This window comes from Macaca fascicularis, chromosome 5, assembly GCF_037993035.2.
Source record: "Macaca fascicularis isolate 582-1 chromosome 5, T2T-MFA8v1.1".
In the NCBI taxonomy this organism is placed as follows: domain Eukaryota; kingdom Metazoa; phylum Chordata; class Mammalia; order Primates; family Cercopithecidae; genus Macaca; species Macaca fascicularis.
The window spans coordinates 127,995,553-128,013,418 of NC_088379.1; the positions used below are offsets into that span (position 1 = coordinate 127,995,553).

Below are 17,866 nucleotides of genomic sequence, written 5' to 3' on the forward strand. Positions count from 1 at the left end.
TGTGCATGAAAACCAAGGTGTTTTTTTTTGTTTGTTTTTTTTTTTTTTTTTTTTTTTTTTTTTTTTGAGACGGAGTCTCGCTCTGTCGCCCAGGCTGGAGTGCAGTGGCGCAATCTCGGCTCACTGCAAGCTCCGCCTCCCGGGTTCACGCCATTCTCCTGCCTCAGCCTCCCGAGTAGCTGGGACTACAGGCGCCCGTCCCTGCGCCCGGCTAATTTTTTCTATTTTTAGTAGAGACGGGGTTTCACCATGGTCTCGATCTCCTGACCTTGTGATCCGCCCACCTCGGCCTCCCAGTCTCATAATCTGAAAACCAAGTTTTGACTGCATTTTGACTGTGACTTGTCACATGAGGTCAGATATGGAATTTTCCACTAGTGGCATCATGCCGGTGCTCAAACACTTTTGGATTTTGCAGCATTTTGGATCTTTGATTTGTAGATTGGGGATGGTCAACCTGTACTACCTCATCGATGAAGACACTAAGTGCTTGTCTTAGTCCATTTGGGCTGCTATAACAAAATAACCATAGACTGGATAGTTCATAAAAAATAAACTTGACTGGGCGCAGTGGCTCACGCCTGTAATCCCAGCACTTTGGGAGGCCAAGGTGGGCGGATCACGAGGTCAGGAGATCGAGACCATCCTGGCTAACATGGTGAAACCCCGTCTCTACTAAAAATACAAAAAATATTAGCCAAGTGTGGTGGCAGGCACCTGTAGTCCCAGCTACTCGGGAGGCTGAGGCAGGAGAATGGCGTGAACCCGGGAGGTGGAGCTTGCAGTGAGCTGAGATTGCGCCACTGCACTCCAGCCTGGGTGACACAGCGAGACTCCGTCTCAAAAAAAAAAAAAAAAAAGAAAAAAAACAACTTATTTCTCACAGTTCTAGAAGCTAGGAAGTCCAGGAAGTCCAAGATCAAGGTGCTGGTAGATTCAGTGTCTGATAAGGGCTCATTCTTCTAGCCCTGTCCTCACATAGTGAAAGAGGCAAAGAAGTTCCTGTGGGCCTCTTTCATAAGGACACTAATCCCATTCATGGGAGCTCTGTCCTCATGATCTCCTCACCTCCCAAAGGCCCCACCTCTTAAAACCATCACACTGGCGATTAGGTTTCAACATACAAATTTTAGGGGGAACAAACATTCAGACAACAGATGTGCTTACAATATTTATTGAATAAATGAATTGACTTCTCATTTTTATTCCTTGAATCACTATCCATAGAACACCGGCTGTGCCCCCTGATGATCCAAATCTCAAATATCTCAATATTCATTTCAAGAACTTTCTGAAGCCAATTAAATTTTCTTATTATGTATATGTACAACTTTATAATCTACTAATATACTGCTTTGGAAGAGTTCTTTGTTTTATATATAAGTTCTAGTCCATTTCTTTTGTTTATTCATTCATCATACACATTGCATATTCTTTCTTTTTAAAAATATTTCCCTTTGGGCAATGTTGGGTCAAAAATACAAATGATAGTTTAGTGATTTTTATTATGATCATTTAGATGCTATGATTTAAACATTATTTGTATTTAAATAACGTGGGATGATTTTTTTAAAAGATACTTTCTACATATTTGTCCATGTTTCCAATATTGACTGAGTTCCTATATATAATGTATATAGATCCTATGTATATTAATTGAGCTCCTACTATGTACCAGGCATTTTTCTAGGTGCTACAGATATAGTGGTGAACAACACAAATGAAACTTCCTATCCTTATGGGGCTCCTATTTGGGTATGTATGTGGGGAGGTGCCAAAACAAGCAAAAAATACATTATATAGAATATTAGAAGGTGATAAATGCTATGTAGAGATAGAATATAGAGAAGGAATAAATATGTGTAACATGGGGAAAAGTAATTGAAATGCAATTGAAATGAAAACATCACACTTGAGTATTTTAAGGCAGGAAGGAAAATCACCAAGTGAGATATAATTAACATTAACGTTGGCTTCTATTAGAAAATGTAAACTATAATTTAATTGGACTTTACCAGAGGTAGAATGCCAAAGAAATGCCAAGGAAACTTACTCTTAAATTTTAATAATTTGTGGTTACTCAAATTGAACTTCTCCCTAATGAATTCACTGTAAACATGAGCACAGCATCAGAGACAAAACCAGCACCACTAAAGCACAATTTGAGCGACCCCTGCTGGTCACAACATAAAAATTATTATTATGATTAGGCACTGTGCTTCAATGTACATTAGCTCAGGTATAAGTCACAATAATCCTGTGAGTGATATGAGTGTCTGACTTCATACGGCTCTAAATGGTAGAACTGGGACTAACAGCCAGTCTGTCTGGATTCTAGGCAGGCACACTCTTCTCACTGTGCAATGCTGCCCCTCCACAACACTGAAACTGCTCTCTCAGAAGGCTCACATTTCTATTCCATTCATTAAAAAAAATTGAGTATCTACTTTATGACAGTCACTGTCTTTAGCCTGAGGATATCATGATGACCAAGATAGATAAAATATCTGCCTTTATGGAGTTTGTATTATTGTGGTGGAGATTAAGTGATACAATATAATTAATTATATATACATGATATAACAGAATTTTAGACTGTGATAAATGCTATAAAGAAAAATAGAGCTGGATAAAGGGACAAGGAATGATGGCACTGGTGTGCAGGGAGAAGTCACTTCTAGACAGGAGGGTCAGGAGCTTTTCTGAGAAGGAGACACTTGAGCAGAAACTTCGGCTATAAAGAACTAGATAAAGAAAGTTCTGGAGAAGCGTGCTGCAGGAAGAGGAGCCAGTAGATGCCAAGGCTCTGAGCTAGACACAAGCTTGCTAAGTTTGAAAAGCAAAAGAAAGCAATGGCTCATGCAATTCCAGCCACATCTGCCTTCAGTAGTTTACAACAAATATCAATTATTTTTCTTTCCACCTAAAACTTTGCACCCCAGCCTGGGCAACATGGCGAAACCCTATCTCTATGAAAAATATAACAATTGGCCTGGCATGGTGGCGCATGCCTGTAGTCCCAGCTACTTGGGAGGCTAAGGCAGGAGGATCACTTGAGCTAAAGAGGTCGGAATGAGCTCAGATCACGCCACTGCATTCCAGCCTGGGTGACAAAGTAAGACCCTGCCTCAAAAGAAAAAAAAAAGAAAAACAGAAAACAACTCTGCATCTTTCCAGAACAATTTCTTACATTACCTTGTCCACACCCCCAATAGTGGCTTCAAATCCTAGTTAGTGCTCAAGATTGGTCAAGTTCTGTATTTCCTATTCTTTGAGCTGCTCTAAACTATAATGCATAATATAGTACTTAGTTAACAACAGGTCCTTCATAGGATACTCTTTTTGCATATATTACCAATTCTGTGTTAATAACTGGAAACTCTTAAGAGTCTGTGCCCGTGAATGATAATTTGTATAACTTTCCATTGAAGTGTGAGGCTGTCACTAAATTATTGAGTAGAATCTTTTGAAATAGAGCTGAACGGAGAGTTTCTGAATGTCTACTTGCTACAGGGAAGCAAGACAGGGACAGAGAAGACATCATTAGGCATTCTTGAACAACTCCTTGAAAAATCTTTAGAAAAGCCTTGAAAAGCCTTTAGAAAAGCTTTGAAAAGCAAACTCCCTTAGAAACTCTTGTAAATTATATAAAGGCAAATAAAATTATTAATTAAATAATGTTTTATTGCTTTCATTTATTAAGGTAATAAGGATTCCTTACTATTATAGTTTTTCTGGAAATCTAAGAATTTCCTTAACCTTAGTCCTTAAAGGGTAGTACTGAGACCACCAGCAGCAGCAGCAGCAGCAGCAGCAAAAACAGAAAAAGCCAGGAAAACCATCTGAATTTTCAGGCCCCACCCCAGACCTACTGAATCAGAAACTCTGGATATAGGGCCCAGCAAGCTGTTGTAAGATTCCAGGTGATTTTGATGCAATCTACAATTTGAGAACCCCCGTCTTACTCCGAGGGAAGTCTTCTCTCAACTTTCTTATGTCTCTGAAGTTAATCAGCCACTTCAAAATTCTACCCTACACTTAAATTACACTATTTAAACAACTATTCGGCACAATAATGTAAATATGATTAAGAAGTAATGTTCAAATCATTGAAAAGTTGGTTTGCTTTACCTGAAATTCAACATAAAAGTTATCATTTACTTTACAAATTCACATAATTAGTGCTAACATGTTTTACTCTACAATAAATTTATTCCCTGATCCCAATTCAGTGCTACTATTTGAGTAGTGAAGTTTAATTATATGTGTAAAATATATTCAAGTATATCTTTTGGAAAACTAAACACTAAACTTGTTCTCTGTGTTGCTGTCTACTGATTGAGGCAAACTTCATCTATTTAAAAAGCACTATGTAATAGATACTGTAGCCCCCTTGTCCAGTTTTGCTTTCCGTGGTTTCAGTTATACAAGGTCAACCATGGTCTCAAAATGTTACATCACTACTCTTGTGCTTTGGGGCCATTAATAAGTAAAATAAGGGTTATTTGAATCCAAGTACTGTGATACTGGGACAGCTGATCTGATAATAGGGAAGGCTACTAAGTAACTAACGGATGGGTAGCCTATAGATACACTGGACATGGGGATGATTCACAGCCTGGGTAGGACAGAGCAGGATGGTGAGAGATTTCATTGCACTACTCACAACAGCATGCAATTTAAAACTTAAAGAGTTTTTTCTGGAATTTTCCATTTAGGCCATAATGCCTGTCATTCACCTCACTTCACCTCATCATGCAGGCGTTTTATCATTTCATACCATCCCAAGAAAGGTGAATACAAAACATTATTTTGAGAGAGACCACATTCACATAACTTTTATTACAGTATACTTTTATAACTGTTCTAATTTATTATTAGTCATTGTTAATCTCTTACTGTGCCTAACTTATAAATTAAACTTTATCATAAATATGTGTGATAGGAAAAAACATGGTATATATATAGGGTTTGGTACTATCTGCAGTTACAGGTGCCCACTGGGGGTCTTGGAACACGTCCTGTGCAGATAAGGTGGAAAAACTGTAATCATTTAATCAAATAACTCATTCCACATGAATAAACTATTTGCTTAGCTGTAACAAGCAAGAAATTGGGTGAACTTCTAAAAAGTTAATTCTGGTTGTCATGAGTTTGAATTACCTGCAACTCCTACTTGATGTGAAGCATATCCTGGTAATCTGCTGGGCCCTTCTCCCAGCCACAGAGTCAACGTTGATGAATCCGATTCTGCATGGTGAAAGCAGAAGCCCAGGGAAGCGGCGGGGGCAATAAATCGGCTTTGGAGGATGGGAATGTGCAGCCATACAGCTGTTCTACCTTCTGATCGCCATTGCTGTACTGCAGCTAAATGCAGAAGAAAAAAGTCTAAATAATTTCCAAAGAAACAAGTGGAATAAATTAAAACTCACCTCAGGGTTTCACCTCCTCCATGAAGCCATCTTTAAGCAAAAGAGGTCCCTAAATGTCTTGTTCACATCGTTGGCACTGGAACTACCATGTTTTATAATAACCACCTTGTTTATATGATTTTTCCATCAGACTGAATTCCTTCAGAATAAAGTCAGTACACTGCTGACCTTTATATCCATACCACCAAAGACAATGCTTGGCACATAACAGATGTTCTGTAGTTTCAGAGTGGACAAATAAACGGATTTAAACCAAATCAAATACCATTTTAATGCTGTTCCTTTTAACATCCTTAGGTTTAATATTAATGACAATTATGGACTTCTATTTTTTTTCTTCCTTTAGGAGTTCTGTTATGTTTTTAATGTATACATTTCAAGGTAGTTAAACTTTGTTTTTAAATAACGTATGCTGGCTCTAGAAATTTTGAAAAAAATATGAAGAAATCAAACTTCACATTTTACTAGTATATAGGAATACAATTCTAATTTTACTTTATTATAGATAATATCATGATGAACATAATCACAGGTTTTCTATCTTTGCCTTCTTTAAATTCTCTTACTTTATTACTTAAGATTGAGCCAGGAGAAAAAGATGCTAATATCTATTTGAAACTAAGTTCCAAGCACTTTATATATATTAGCTCATTAAGTACACAACCATGAAAGGTATTACTACCTTAAGTTTATGGGTGAAGAAATAAATACTTCAGTTTTAGAGTTTTTAGAAAAACTTTTCAGATCACTTTCTTCATCCATCATCTCACTTAACCTTTATAATAACCCTGTAAAGCATGTGTGTGTGCATGCGTATGTGTGTGCATGTGTACACGCATCTAAGAGTGTGTGTGTGTCTGTCTTTGGGGGTTGATTATATATCTAGTAGTTAATTAACTTTCCCTTCTCTTTTCCCTAGCTCTGCAGTAAGCTCCTCTCTTTTAAGGACAATGTTCTCTACCTCTTTGAAAGTTGGTGTGCCTAGCACAGTGACAGACACATGGGGCCTTTAATAGAGACTTCCTGATTGGTGTTAGCATGCAGTGCAGTTATGGGATCAGGTCCTACTCACCTTGCTCTTTCTCTGATGACATCTTTTAAAAATGGAGGTAAAGTACATAAAGTGAAATGTACAAATCTTAAGCGTACATTTCATGAGATTTGACATATGCATATACCCGTAACTCACACTTTAACACTATAGAACATTTCTATCACTCCATAAATTTTACATGTGCTCCTTCCAAGGCAATCCTTCCAGTCAAATTAAAAGGCTAATTTCTAAAAGCCATGCTATTTTCTTACTGTTTTATATCTACACTCTTTGTCTTGGAGAATCCACTCTCACTGCATCAGCTGACATCTACATGAGGATGGCTGCCCAGTCCTGATCTCACTGAACACTAAACTTTCTGTTTTCCGGTTGCTCCCAGACATTTTCTGTCCTGAAGGTTACCACTTCAAACTTAATAAAATGTGTTCAAAACTGAATCTTTTTTTTTTTCTTTTTTTTTTGAGACAGAGTCTTGCTCTGTCGCCAGGCTGGAGCACAATGGTGCAATCTCAGCTCACTAAAACCTCTGCCTCCTGGGTTCAAGCGATTCTCCTGTCTCAGCCTCCCAAGTAGCTGGAATTAAAGGCACATGCCACCACACCCAGCTAATTTATGTATTTTTAGTAGAGAAAGGGTTTCACCATATTGGTCAGGATGGTCTTGATCTCTTGACCTTGCGATTTGCCCACCTCAGCCTCCCAAAGTGCTGGTATTACAGGTGTGAGCCACTACACCACTACGCCCAAACTGAATCTTACACCCCAAACTAGCTTCATTTATAAGCTTATTTATTTCTGGCACCAATGCTTGAAACCTTAGAATCATTTTTAAATTGCTTTCTTCTTTTCTCTAATAAGCTTTATTGCTTTTTCTTCTCCCACCTCCCATTCCCATTGCTAATATCTATCCTTCAAAGTCCAGCTCATATTCCATGTCTTTGACCAAAGTCTTTCCTAACCACTGCTCATGAGCTCACCATTATATGAATTTAAAGACTAGTATGTCTGTACAATTTATTAGAACTTATTACATATGACCTAATGATATCTCTTCCATTAGCTATTTTTTTGAATCCTGTTTAATATTTTATGCATTTGCAATCCTCCAGGTTAACCCTACATTATGCACTGGGGCTCAATTTGTACTAATAAAATGATTGGTTTGCCTAAAGTCACATAGCTAGTTGGTGGCATGGCAGGGACCAGAACCAGCACTATTTCCTTACTGATGCAGATATATTATGTGTGAAGCTAACAAAATATTGCCTGATTATCCCTCTAACTTTAGTTGTTGGTAACAAAACATCAATAGTTCATGTTCTGAAAGAATATGAATAGTTGGCTTCTTATTCCACTAAGAATATGGACTTCTTAGTCCATAAAAACTAAGAATAGTCTTTATTCTTAAAGACTAATAGCAGACTTCATGTGTAGTCTTTCTTTATAGGCCCTACCATTCAGTTAGTTTTGTTCAATTATAACAACAGAACCAGCAGTAGTTCTTCAAGGTAGCATAGTGCAGTGAGTAAGACAGGTGTAGAGCCAGGGCAAGTAACTTTTTCTCTCTGTGCCTCAGTGCTGTCATCTTTAAAATGGGAATAATAATACTATCTACCTCAAAGGGTTGTTAGGAGGATGAAATGAATCACTATTTGTAAAGATCCTAAAACATCTACCACTAAGTGCAACAAAATTTGTTTTATTGAAAAAATACAACAAGTATTTGGTACTTAAGTTTACAAATTAGTTTCACCTTTGATCAACACATCTATCCAGTAATTAGAGCTGGTGTTATTCACAAAAAGCAAGCTAAGAAGCAAATATTTTCAGTGGCAATTTGCCTAATGCCTGGCTAAGCACATGGCAGAACCTGGTACTTGAACCCAGAATGTGCAACTCCAAATCGAACAGCTTTCTGCTTTGCTGATTGGGGTAGTGCTTTGTTCACCTGTTTGGTCGTTGATAAGTATCAGTGTGTGCAACACCTGTGTCTACCCACACACTGGAAGATAAATTGATTGATTCTCCTATTAGTGACATCGTTGCAGTCTAAGTGGGCTTGTCAGCAACTACTACCAAGTAGGAGAGACAATAATGTGAAGAGGTAAGAAGTCGGGAATGAGGATGAGTAAACATAGAAAAAACTAGCTCAATTATATTTACAGATATGTTTCTTGCTGTATTGCTCAATAAGATAAAGATTATTTTGAGTTTCCAGTGTGAGAGATCTTTCCATAGTCGAATTTGCATGCTAGGCCTTCAATTAGATTATAAGACCCTCAGAGGCAGTTTGAAAAACTGCTGCACCACTAAATCAAGGACTTCTTCCAAAGTGAAGGCTCCTCCATCCAAGCTCAAGGTTCAAAGGGCTCAAGGTTCAAAGCCAGTAGAAAGTTTTCTTATTGAAGACTGAAACCACCCACCACCTTCCCTGGTTAATCATAAAAGAAGCGTTATTCTAAAAAAACTCCAGTTCTTGCTGGGACAGCTATTGACCCAATTTGTATACAAATGTGACACTTTGAACCTCTCTGGTTTAGTATTTGATAGCCCAACAGGGTGACTATATTCAATAATGATTCAGGCTGGGTGCAGTGGCTCCAACCTGTAATCCCAGCACTTTGAGAGGCCAAGGCGGGAGAATCAGTTGAGCCCAGGAGACTGAGACCACCCTGGGCAACACAGTGAGACACGTTTCTAGAAAAAAATAGAAAAAAGTCAGCCAGATGCGCGCCTGTAGTCCCAGCTACCCAGGACCTGAGGTGGGAGGATTGCTTGACTCGGGGTTGGAGGCTGCAGTGAACCATGTTCCCACCACTGCACTCTAGCCTGGGAGACAGAATGATACCCTGTCTCAAAACAAACAAACAAACAAACAAAAAAACACTTGTACATTTAAAAATAACTAAAAGAGTAACTGGATTGTGGTTGAATGCTTGTGGTGATGAATATCTCATTTACCCTGATGTAATTATTACACATTATACACCTGTATCAAAATAGCTCATATACCCCATAAACATACACTCCTACTATGTACCCACAAAAATTAAAAATTAAAAAAGAAAAAGTCTCTTTGGTTCACTCAGTCCACCATCCGTATTAGAATGTAAGACAGTTTTTTTTCCTTGGGAAAAGTGTCCGACAGAACCAAGGCTCGGTAAAGGATAGTAATAATGTAATAATATTAACAAACATCTACTGAGCTTTAAATATGTGGCAGGCACGGTGCTGTGCACTTTATATGCATTATCCAAATTTACTCTCAGTAATTCCAGGAGTTCCTATTACCGGGGTCTACGTAAGAGGAAATGGTGGTTGACGGCAATTTCCGAATGCCCCACACTAGAAAGTAGACCAGCAACCAGGGTTGCAGATCCCAAGTCCGGAATCTTCACCATTTCACCCAACCGCCTTAGAGGCCTCCCAGCAAAGGGTCTAAGCACAAATGCTCCAGAAAACAAGTCCAGGTCACGCGTGCCTTCTCCCCTTCCCTCTGGGCTCGATACTGGTGCACAGAGCGACTCGGGAGTGGGGGTCGCGGTTACTTCATTAGAAAAGCTCTGAAGCCCCGGGAGCCCTCAGTCCCAGGCGCACTTGCCCTGCAAACCCTTCTGGAAGGCGGCAGCGTCCAGGCGGTCCAGCGCGTCGAGCCGCGCCAGGCGCACCGAGATGCCCCCGAATCTGTCCAGCTCGCCCTGCAGATCGCACTTTCCAACTGGGGGATTCCGCACGTAACCCTGTGCGCCCGAGGCCCCGCGGTAACCCGCCGAAGGCCCAGGGCTGTACGTTCGGGCAAGCACCGCGCGCCAGCCGGCCCAGCTCAGTAGCGGCCGCATCTTCACGCTGCCTCGCCCAAATGACCCTTCCGCGCGCCGGAGCGGAGATCGCGGCCGTACATTTTAGAAGAGTGTCATCAATTCCCTCAGAGTTGAGCTGGGGTTATCACTCTGCAGAGCCAAGCCAAGACTGCGAAGTCGTCCACCAGCCCCTCTCAGCAATTTGTCCCACTCCAGTTAAGCGGGGAAAACCTCCTCCCCCACCGCCACCCACTTATTTTGTTTGGTAGTGTAATTCAATAGACGTTGGTTTAGGAATGGGGAAGCCGGGAGGAGATGCAAAAACGTCCTGTTTTTTAGGAATTTACAATCTAAGTGGCAGTTCCGTTCCCGGAACCTATCGTCTTTCGCAGACGCCGTTCCAGCTGTTCCAAAGATTGCTGGTTTTGAAAACACTCAGTCCCTCCCACCACGCTGTCCGCTGCTGCGCTCCACTCTGGGGATTACGGCGCAGGGGCGGAACCTCGCTGACTTCTGCCCCGGAAGTTTTTCTCTCAGTGGAAGCGCGCACGTTGAGTCGGCTTTTCTACTGCATCGGCCAGGCTACCTTGGGATCATGTCTTCCAAGAAGAACAGAAAGCGGCTGAACCAAAGCGCGGAAAATGGTTCGCCCTTGCCCTCTGCTGCTTCCTCTTGTGCGGTGGCACGGGCTCCTTCTGCTGGATCAGATTTAGCGGCAGCCGCCGGGACTCTGACGGTGACCAACTTCTTAGAAAAGGGTAAAGAACTCCGGGAGGGAGACTAGAGGCCGAGGGGCGCAACCTGAGGGGAGGGAGACTCAGTGATACTGACTTGGGGTGCAGAGACTTTTGAAATTTGGGCGTGGCATGGGTCTGAATGCGGCACCAAAGCGTGTAAGACTTCTGTATGCAAGAAGCATGCAAACGTAGCCGCGCCTGCACTGGAGAAGTTAGGCTGAAATGGTTTATCCGTATCCAAAGTGTCTCTTGTAAATTAATTTGATTTTTTAAGTTGCGCTTGAAACGCTTTGTCTCCTTTAACATTAACGACATATTTAATTGCAAAATTTTTCGTAACTAGCTAACATGGGATACTTATCCTAAAAAACTAAATAACCAATAAAGTAAAAATGTGGATCACTCTGCCTTTAGGAGTGATGACATAGCATTTTCTTCCAGTACTACACAGGTTATGATATTTAATAACTGCTAGTAACTGCACACTGGTGTTAGCAGTATATATAGCTCATCTAATTTCTACAGAAGCCGTGACCGATAGGTATAGTAATGACCGTTTTATAGAGGAAGGAAAGGCAACGTGATTCCATTCAGGCTACACAGGTACTAAGAGGCAGAGCTGATATTTGAGTCCAGATGTGTTTGACTTCAAAGCCATTGTCCCAGATGACAGCTCCCTTGATTTGGGAGAACAAATTTATACTTAAAAGTCTTATAAATTGAATTATAAATTGAAATTTTATATTTGATGTGTAATAGCTTTGAACAATGGACCAGATTAAACTAGTGGCAACATTTTTTATGTCTAATCAGACCTTAAAGACGATTTAGAGTTCACATGGTATTTTCACTCTTCCTTAGGTATGGGAGGACAACTTGTTCTGTCGTGAAGGTTCAACTTGTTTTTGAACTAGATCCTTCCCATTGACATCTAAACATGCTCATTTCTCTTCCACTTTAAATCAGAACAAAAGCTCCACATTTTCTTCCTGCAACCATCTCTCTGTCCATTGCCAAACTTCTAAAATGGAGTGGTCTCTGCCGCCTCATCACTTACATACTCTCCTTAGCCTATTCCTCTTTGACTTCCACCCCGTGATTCCATGGAAACTGTTCCTGGTGTGGTCTCCGAGCATCTCCATGTTGATAAACCTTACTTGACCACAGCAACTTTTGGTATTTTTGACCATTTCCTCCTTCTTGAAACACTTAACTTCTTATTTGTTGTCAAACTTGCCTAGTTTTCTTCATCTTTGTTGATGTTTCATCATTTTCCTTTGCAGGCTCGTCCTCTTCCCTTGACCATTAAATGTTGAAGTTTGTCAATTCTTAGTCCAAAACCTTTTTTTCCTCTCAGTAAATCCTCTCTCCCTAGCAAGTTCATCCAGTGACCAGAGTTTCTCATCCATAGTCTCTTCAGTGTCAGATTTATATTTGTAAATCTTTTGTTTTTGCACCTTGATATAGTTGTCTTTTAGCCAAGTGCTTCTCAAGCTCTCTGTGGTGAAGACTTTAACATTTACAATAGGTCACAGGTCGGCATTTTTGTAAAATACAGTCAAAATGATTTTCTAGAAAAATAAGGAAAAAATTTTATTAAACAGATGTGAAATTATTCTGCAAATTTCAATAAAAGCTTCTAAACACTTATTCTCATGTTTTGCACTTGTCATGAAGCACTGACAAATTGTTGTGGGCCATATTTTGAATATGGTGCTGTACAATCACTCCTCATGAGTGTCTCAAAGATACTTCGGGACTAACTTCATGAGCCCGCATTTCCTCCAACAAAACAAACTTTCATTTTGTTCAGTTTTTTGCATTGCAAAATTCAGAAATGTAAGAGTCATCCATGACTCTCCCCCCCATATCTCACATACCTAGTTCACCACTAAATCATGTTTATTACCTAAATATTTTACATATTCCTCTTCTGCATGCCATTCCCACTGTTTCTACCTTAATTTCAGATGCCATCATCTCTCACCTGGACTGCTACAACAGCCTTTTAGTTGATTTTCCTGCTTCCAGTTTTGCCCCTTACTCGTTTTCTGTTCTACAGCCAGAATGATCTTGTAAGATGCAGATCTTGTCATGACATTGGTTTTCATCCCTTTCTGAACTCCCATTGCTGTCAGAGTAATGACCAGCATCTTAATGCAGCCTGTTGCACTATTGTCCTGGGTGGTCTTGACCTTCTTTACATAGCTTCCCTATGTTTCCACCACTCTGTCTATACTCTCCTGAGGATGTGCCATACCACCTTCTGCCCAGGAACTTTGTACATGCTGTCTTCTTTGCTGAGAATTATCGTTTTCTTCTCTTCATTTAGTTAGTTCCTACTCTTCTTTCAGACCTGATTTTAATATCACTTCCTTTGAGAAACATTCTCATATTTGAAATCAGGTCAGATCCCACATTATAGGCTCTCCTGGCACTCTAAGTCATTTTTTCATTGTATTAATCTTAGTTTATAATTTTACAGCTATTCACTGATTGCTTAATAACTCACTCATCCTACAAGGCTATAAGGTCTGTGAGACCAAGGACTTGTGAACAAAAGTGCCTAGCATAGTATCTGCCATATAGTAGGCACGTAGTACTTATTTGCCGAATGAATAAATGAAGGGTGGATGGTTGTTTGAAATTATCTTTACTATCTTGTTAATCTGATACTTAAGGTGCTCAATCAATGTGAAAGTAGTCAATGGGGAAATTAGATGTTGACATATTTTTAAAGTATTGAAGGAGTGAGGTGAGAAGGGAACTCTGTGGACAACTTGAGTAGACCTGTGTAGTGTAAGCAGAGAACACAGTGGTGATGTTTTGGAAAATGAGACCGGTAGATGGGAATTTGAACATGATTACCCTTGAAAGAGAAGGTGGAGAATAAATCCTGGGGCATGGAGAATGTGCCGGATAGGGTGGAAGGAGAAGTAGAAAACTAAGGTCTTGGGAAGGACTGAGAACACTTGTGTGGTAATTGTCAAGAGGGAAAGGTAGTTCATTGAGGTTTGGGAAGAAAGAGGCAGGAACTGAATATTATGAGATCATCTAATGGCAGTATGCTTTGCTGTTAATGACCAGCAAACTATATAAGATACCTAATGCTCATTGGAAGATTGAATTTCTGTCCAGCTTCTCATATTATGCAGTATGTGTTAATTTCATTTTATACTCAGTGCTGTTCATCTTAGCTTTATGAGATGCTTTGTTTTTCTAGATTTGCACCTCTTGTAAGAAGAAAAAGAAACGTGTTGGGGAGTTATTTTGTAGTGACAGAATAACGTAAATCATATTTGTACCTTATGGTTTTGCTTTCATTGCTTTAATTTCTTTTTTATTACAAAATATGTTTTCTGATTATTAAGGAAAACTTAGGTAGATCTCTGTGATTATGGTATATATGTTTACAATAAATTTTATAATGAAGTTGTGACATTTTTAAATTACTTAAGTGTTTCATGGATTTTGTGCTGAAAAGAAAAACATTGTATACTCATTTACTACATTTATTCATTTTATGGCCATTTATTGTGCAACTGCTACATTTAACGCACTGTAAGCATTGGAGATACAGAGAGAAATAGGACCCAATTCCTGCTTCAAAGCAGTATACAATTAAGGAGAAAGACTAAAACAAATGAATATTATGATAAATGCTATTAACTGGCAGCACAGAGTGCTGGGGGAATTAGAGGAGGGACACCTAGCTAAATATGGAGCTTGGTGGAGGTGGGGTGGATAGGAAGGAGTGGAGATGTCAGCACATCATTTTCAGAGGTGTTGTTAACTGGACTGAATTCTGGACCCCCTTTTTCAGCCAAAAGTTGAAATCACTAGTGGTGATTTCAGTCAGTGTGTTTGTATAAGGAAGACGACTTGTGTTACTATCTTTGTCTATTCTTGGTAATACAGAAGAAAAAGATCTGGCGATGACCATAATGTGGGGCAGAAGTAGAAACATAACTTAATCCTCTAGAGCCAGATAGATGTTCCAGTTCCCAGTTCAATCCTTTGAATACTAGTAGCTGACTCAACTTTGAACTTAAAGCTCTGAGACTCTCTTTTGCAATTATGTTTAGTTCTTAAAGAAATTAGAGACTCAGAAAAAAGGAAACCAATGCTCACCCCATAAAACATCTTGTTTTTAGTTAATACTTAATATGTTGCCAGTAGACCCTCAAAAGCATTTGGTTTTAAATCTGTTTGTTATAACAAAAGTTGGAACACTAGTTTCTCCAGGGTATGATAAGTACATTCATGTGGTTATATGGTTAGAGTATTTTTATTTACTGCAAAAGAAAGCATGCTTTAACTTCTGTTACAAAGTAGTAAAAAATAATTTTCTTTTCCTTCATAGTAGATGACAGAATTCCTAAAACATTCCAGAATTCCCTTATTCATCTTGGACTCAACACTATGAAGTCTGCAAATATATGTATAGGTCGACCAGTGTTGCTTACTAGTTTGAACGGAAAGCAAGAGGTAAGAGTCTTTTGCATTTCCTTAGTTTAGAAATAAAGACTGAACATTGCAAATCCAAAAATCTAAACTCTGTAATGCTTTTGAGTGCTGTGGTGGTCAAAGGAAATGCTCATTGGAACATTTTGGATTTCAGATTTGGGATGCTTAGCCAGTAAACATAAGGCAAATATTCCAAAATCGAAAATTGAAAATGCGTCTGGTCCTAAGCATTTTGGATAAGGGATGCTCAACCTGTGTTTGAGATGTTTCTGATTTTAATTTTCAACACAAGCAGGAATAAATGAAAAACTATATTTTAAAAGACATTAATGTGTGTATTAACTCTCTGTTCCTTTGCTGTCTATGACTCTGCTGGGCATAGTAACCCCTAAAATATTATGTAGAGAGAAGTGTTTCCTCCGGCAGTAGTGACAGTATTTCTCCCAGTCAGTTAGTCATATTTCTTTATAAAAATATTATTTTGGGGTAAGAAGGTCACCTGTTCTGTATATAAATATTTTACTATTCTCCCTGGTTTCAGCTGTTTCTCCTTGCTGTCATTCTTCATACCTGAGATTCTCAGCCTAGAACCTTTCCTGGATCATTTTTGGCAGCTTGGCTTTCTCCTCTGCTACCAGCCCCTTATCTTTCCTGGCTTCCTTTGATGCTTCTCTGATCTGCTGGGGATCCTCTGGAAATACTTTGAATTTTTTTTGTCTGCTGATGGCCCCTCTTATTCTTTTCATTTTTCTGGCTTATGCTTTAAAGTTCCTTTACTGTGTCTTGTAAAAGAGAGGACTATAAGTGTGTGAGCTGAAGCTAGAAATTTTTGCTCCCCCTTCTTAACGTTTAAATTTGATAAGACCCAGGTTCTGACAAAGCTCTTGTTTTGTGTCCCTCACTATGTCCTGGATGTAGTTTAATTTCCAGGCTGAATTACTTTACAAGTTATCTTGCCTTAATATTTTTGTCATTTCCTCATTATCACCTGTTAATGCCTTTGTCTTTTTTCATATATCTTTCATATCTTCTACTGTCTTCACTGTGGGATCATTCTTGCTCTTTAGAAAAAGATGTAATATTATTAAAAAGTTTATTTTTCATGAGCCCTTATAGTATTTAAATTTTTAAAAAAATGCAATTTATCTTACTGCAATTGGTATCAGATTATAACTCTTTTTGGGTAAAGACTGTATTTTGCATATCTAAGTACTTGACTGTCCTTAGCATTCTACCTTGTAAATTGATGGTATTCTATGAATATTTATTTTCTAACATTTTTATTTCCTCTGTCTGGCAGGTCTATACAGCGTGGCCTATGGGAGGATTTCCTGGAGGCAAGGTTGGCCTGAGTGAAATGGCACAGAAGAATGTGGGTGTGAGGCCTGGTGATGCCATCCAAGTCCAGCCTCTTGTGGGTGCTGTGCTACAGGCTGAGGAAATGGATGTGGCACTGAGGTTTGGCTCTTTTCTTTGGTGACTATCTGGATCAAAGCTGCCCAGTAGAAATATAAGAGTCACAAATGTAAACCACATAAGTAATTTTGCATTTTCTTGTAACATTTTAAAAAGAGAGAAACAGGTACAATGAATTATAATAGTATGTTTTATTTAACCAATATATGTAAAAATGTATTTTAACATGTAATTATAAAAAATTACCGATAAGGGCTGGGTGCGGAGGCTTATGCCTGTAATCCCAGCACTTTGGGAGCCCGAAGTGGGTGGATCACTTGAGCTCAGGAGTTCAAGACTAACCTGAGCAATATGGGGAAGCCCTGTCTCTACAAAAAATACAAAAAATAAAATTTCTAGGCATGGTGGTGTGTACCTGTAGTCCCAGCTATTTGGGAGGTGGAGACAGGAGGATTGCTTAAGTCTGGGAGGTGGAGGTTGCAGTGAGCTGGGATTGCACCACTGCACTCTAGCCTGCGTGAAAGAGTGAGACTGTGTCTCAAAAAAAAAAAAAAGTTACCAATAAGATATTTTACATCCTTTTTTTCAAACTAAGTCTTCAAAATCCAGTGTGTGTTACACTTATAGCACATCACAGTTGAGACTAGCCCCATTTTAAGCATTTGATAGCTACGTGTGCTGAGTGGCTAGTGGTCACTTGTGTTGTATTAGACAACCCAAGCTGAATGAGTGCTATATAATTTATAGACTAAGGACTTTTATTTTCCATGATTAGAGTATGCCCTGATATTTTAGGTGAGAGTAATTTTCATTGATGAATATTTAGCAGTGTTTTTCACCTTGACTTGCAGTGTAATCAGGGCTTCTTACAGTTGTAAAGAAAAGAGTAGATTACTGTGAGTCAAACAGAAACAAGTTTTAATTAAGACTATGCAAGCAAAGAACTTGACTGTATATTTTA

The 17,866-nt window shown here is 39.2% G+C and overlaps 2 protein-coding genes across 21 annotated transcripts in view; one reads left to right on the forward strand and one right to left on the reverse strand.

The window, feature by feature from the left end:
- Window positions 1-10,346, reverse strand: part of NUDT6 (nudix hydrolase 6) — a 30,880-nt gene extending 20,534 nt beyond the window's left edge. For 2 of the 3 annotated variants that reach the window (XM_074040410.1, XM_005555868.4), the window contains exons 1-2: window positions 10,087-10,346; window positions 5,164-5,367 (exon numbers count right to left, since the gene is read on the reverse strand). In XM_074040410.1, coding sequence (XP_073896511.1) covers window positions 5,164-5,367; window positions 10,087-10,324 — 442 coding nt within the window. In that variant the 5' untranslated portion in view covers window positions 10,325-10,346. Of the gene's footprint in view, window positions 1-5,163; window positions 5,368-9,776 lie in introns of all 3 variants that reach the window. The other variant, XM_015450806.4, reaches the window with a different exon arrangement.
- A 474-nt stretch (window positions 10,347-10,820) lies between these two features.
- The window catches only part of AFG2A (AFG2 AAA ATPase homolog A), a 396,759-nt gene continuing 389,713 nt past the window's right edge, over window positions 10,821-17,866 (forward strand). For 11 of the 18 annotated variants that reach the window (XR_012435051.1, XR_012435054.1, XR_012435050.1 and 8 more), the window contains exons 1-3: window positions 10,821-11,043; window positions 15,386-15,510; window positions 16,790-16,947. Coding sequence is in view for 9 of the 18 variants with exons in the window: in XM_045391842.3 (XP_045247777.2) it covers window positions 10,881-11,043; window positions 15,386-15,510; window positions 16,790-16,947 (446 nt within the window). In the remaining 9 variants the exon portion in view is untranslated. Of the gene's footprint in view, window positions 11,044-15,385; window positions 15,511-16,789; window positions 16,948-17,866 lie in introns of those variants that run through there. The other 7 variants (XR_012435052.1, XR_012435055.1, XM_015450802.4 and 4 more) reach the window with 2 other exon arrangements.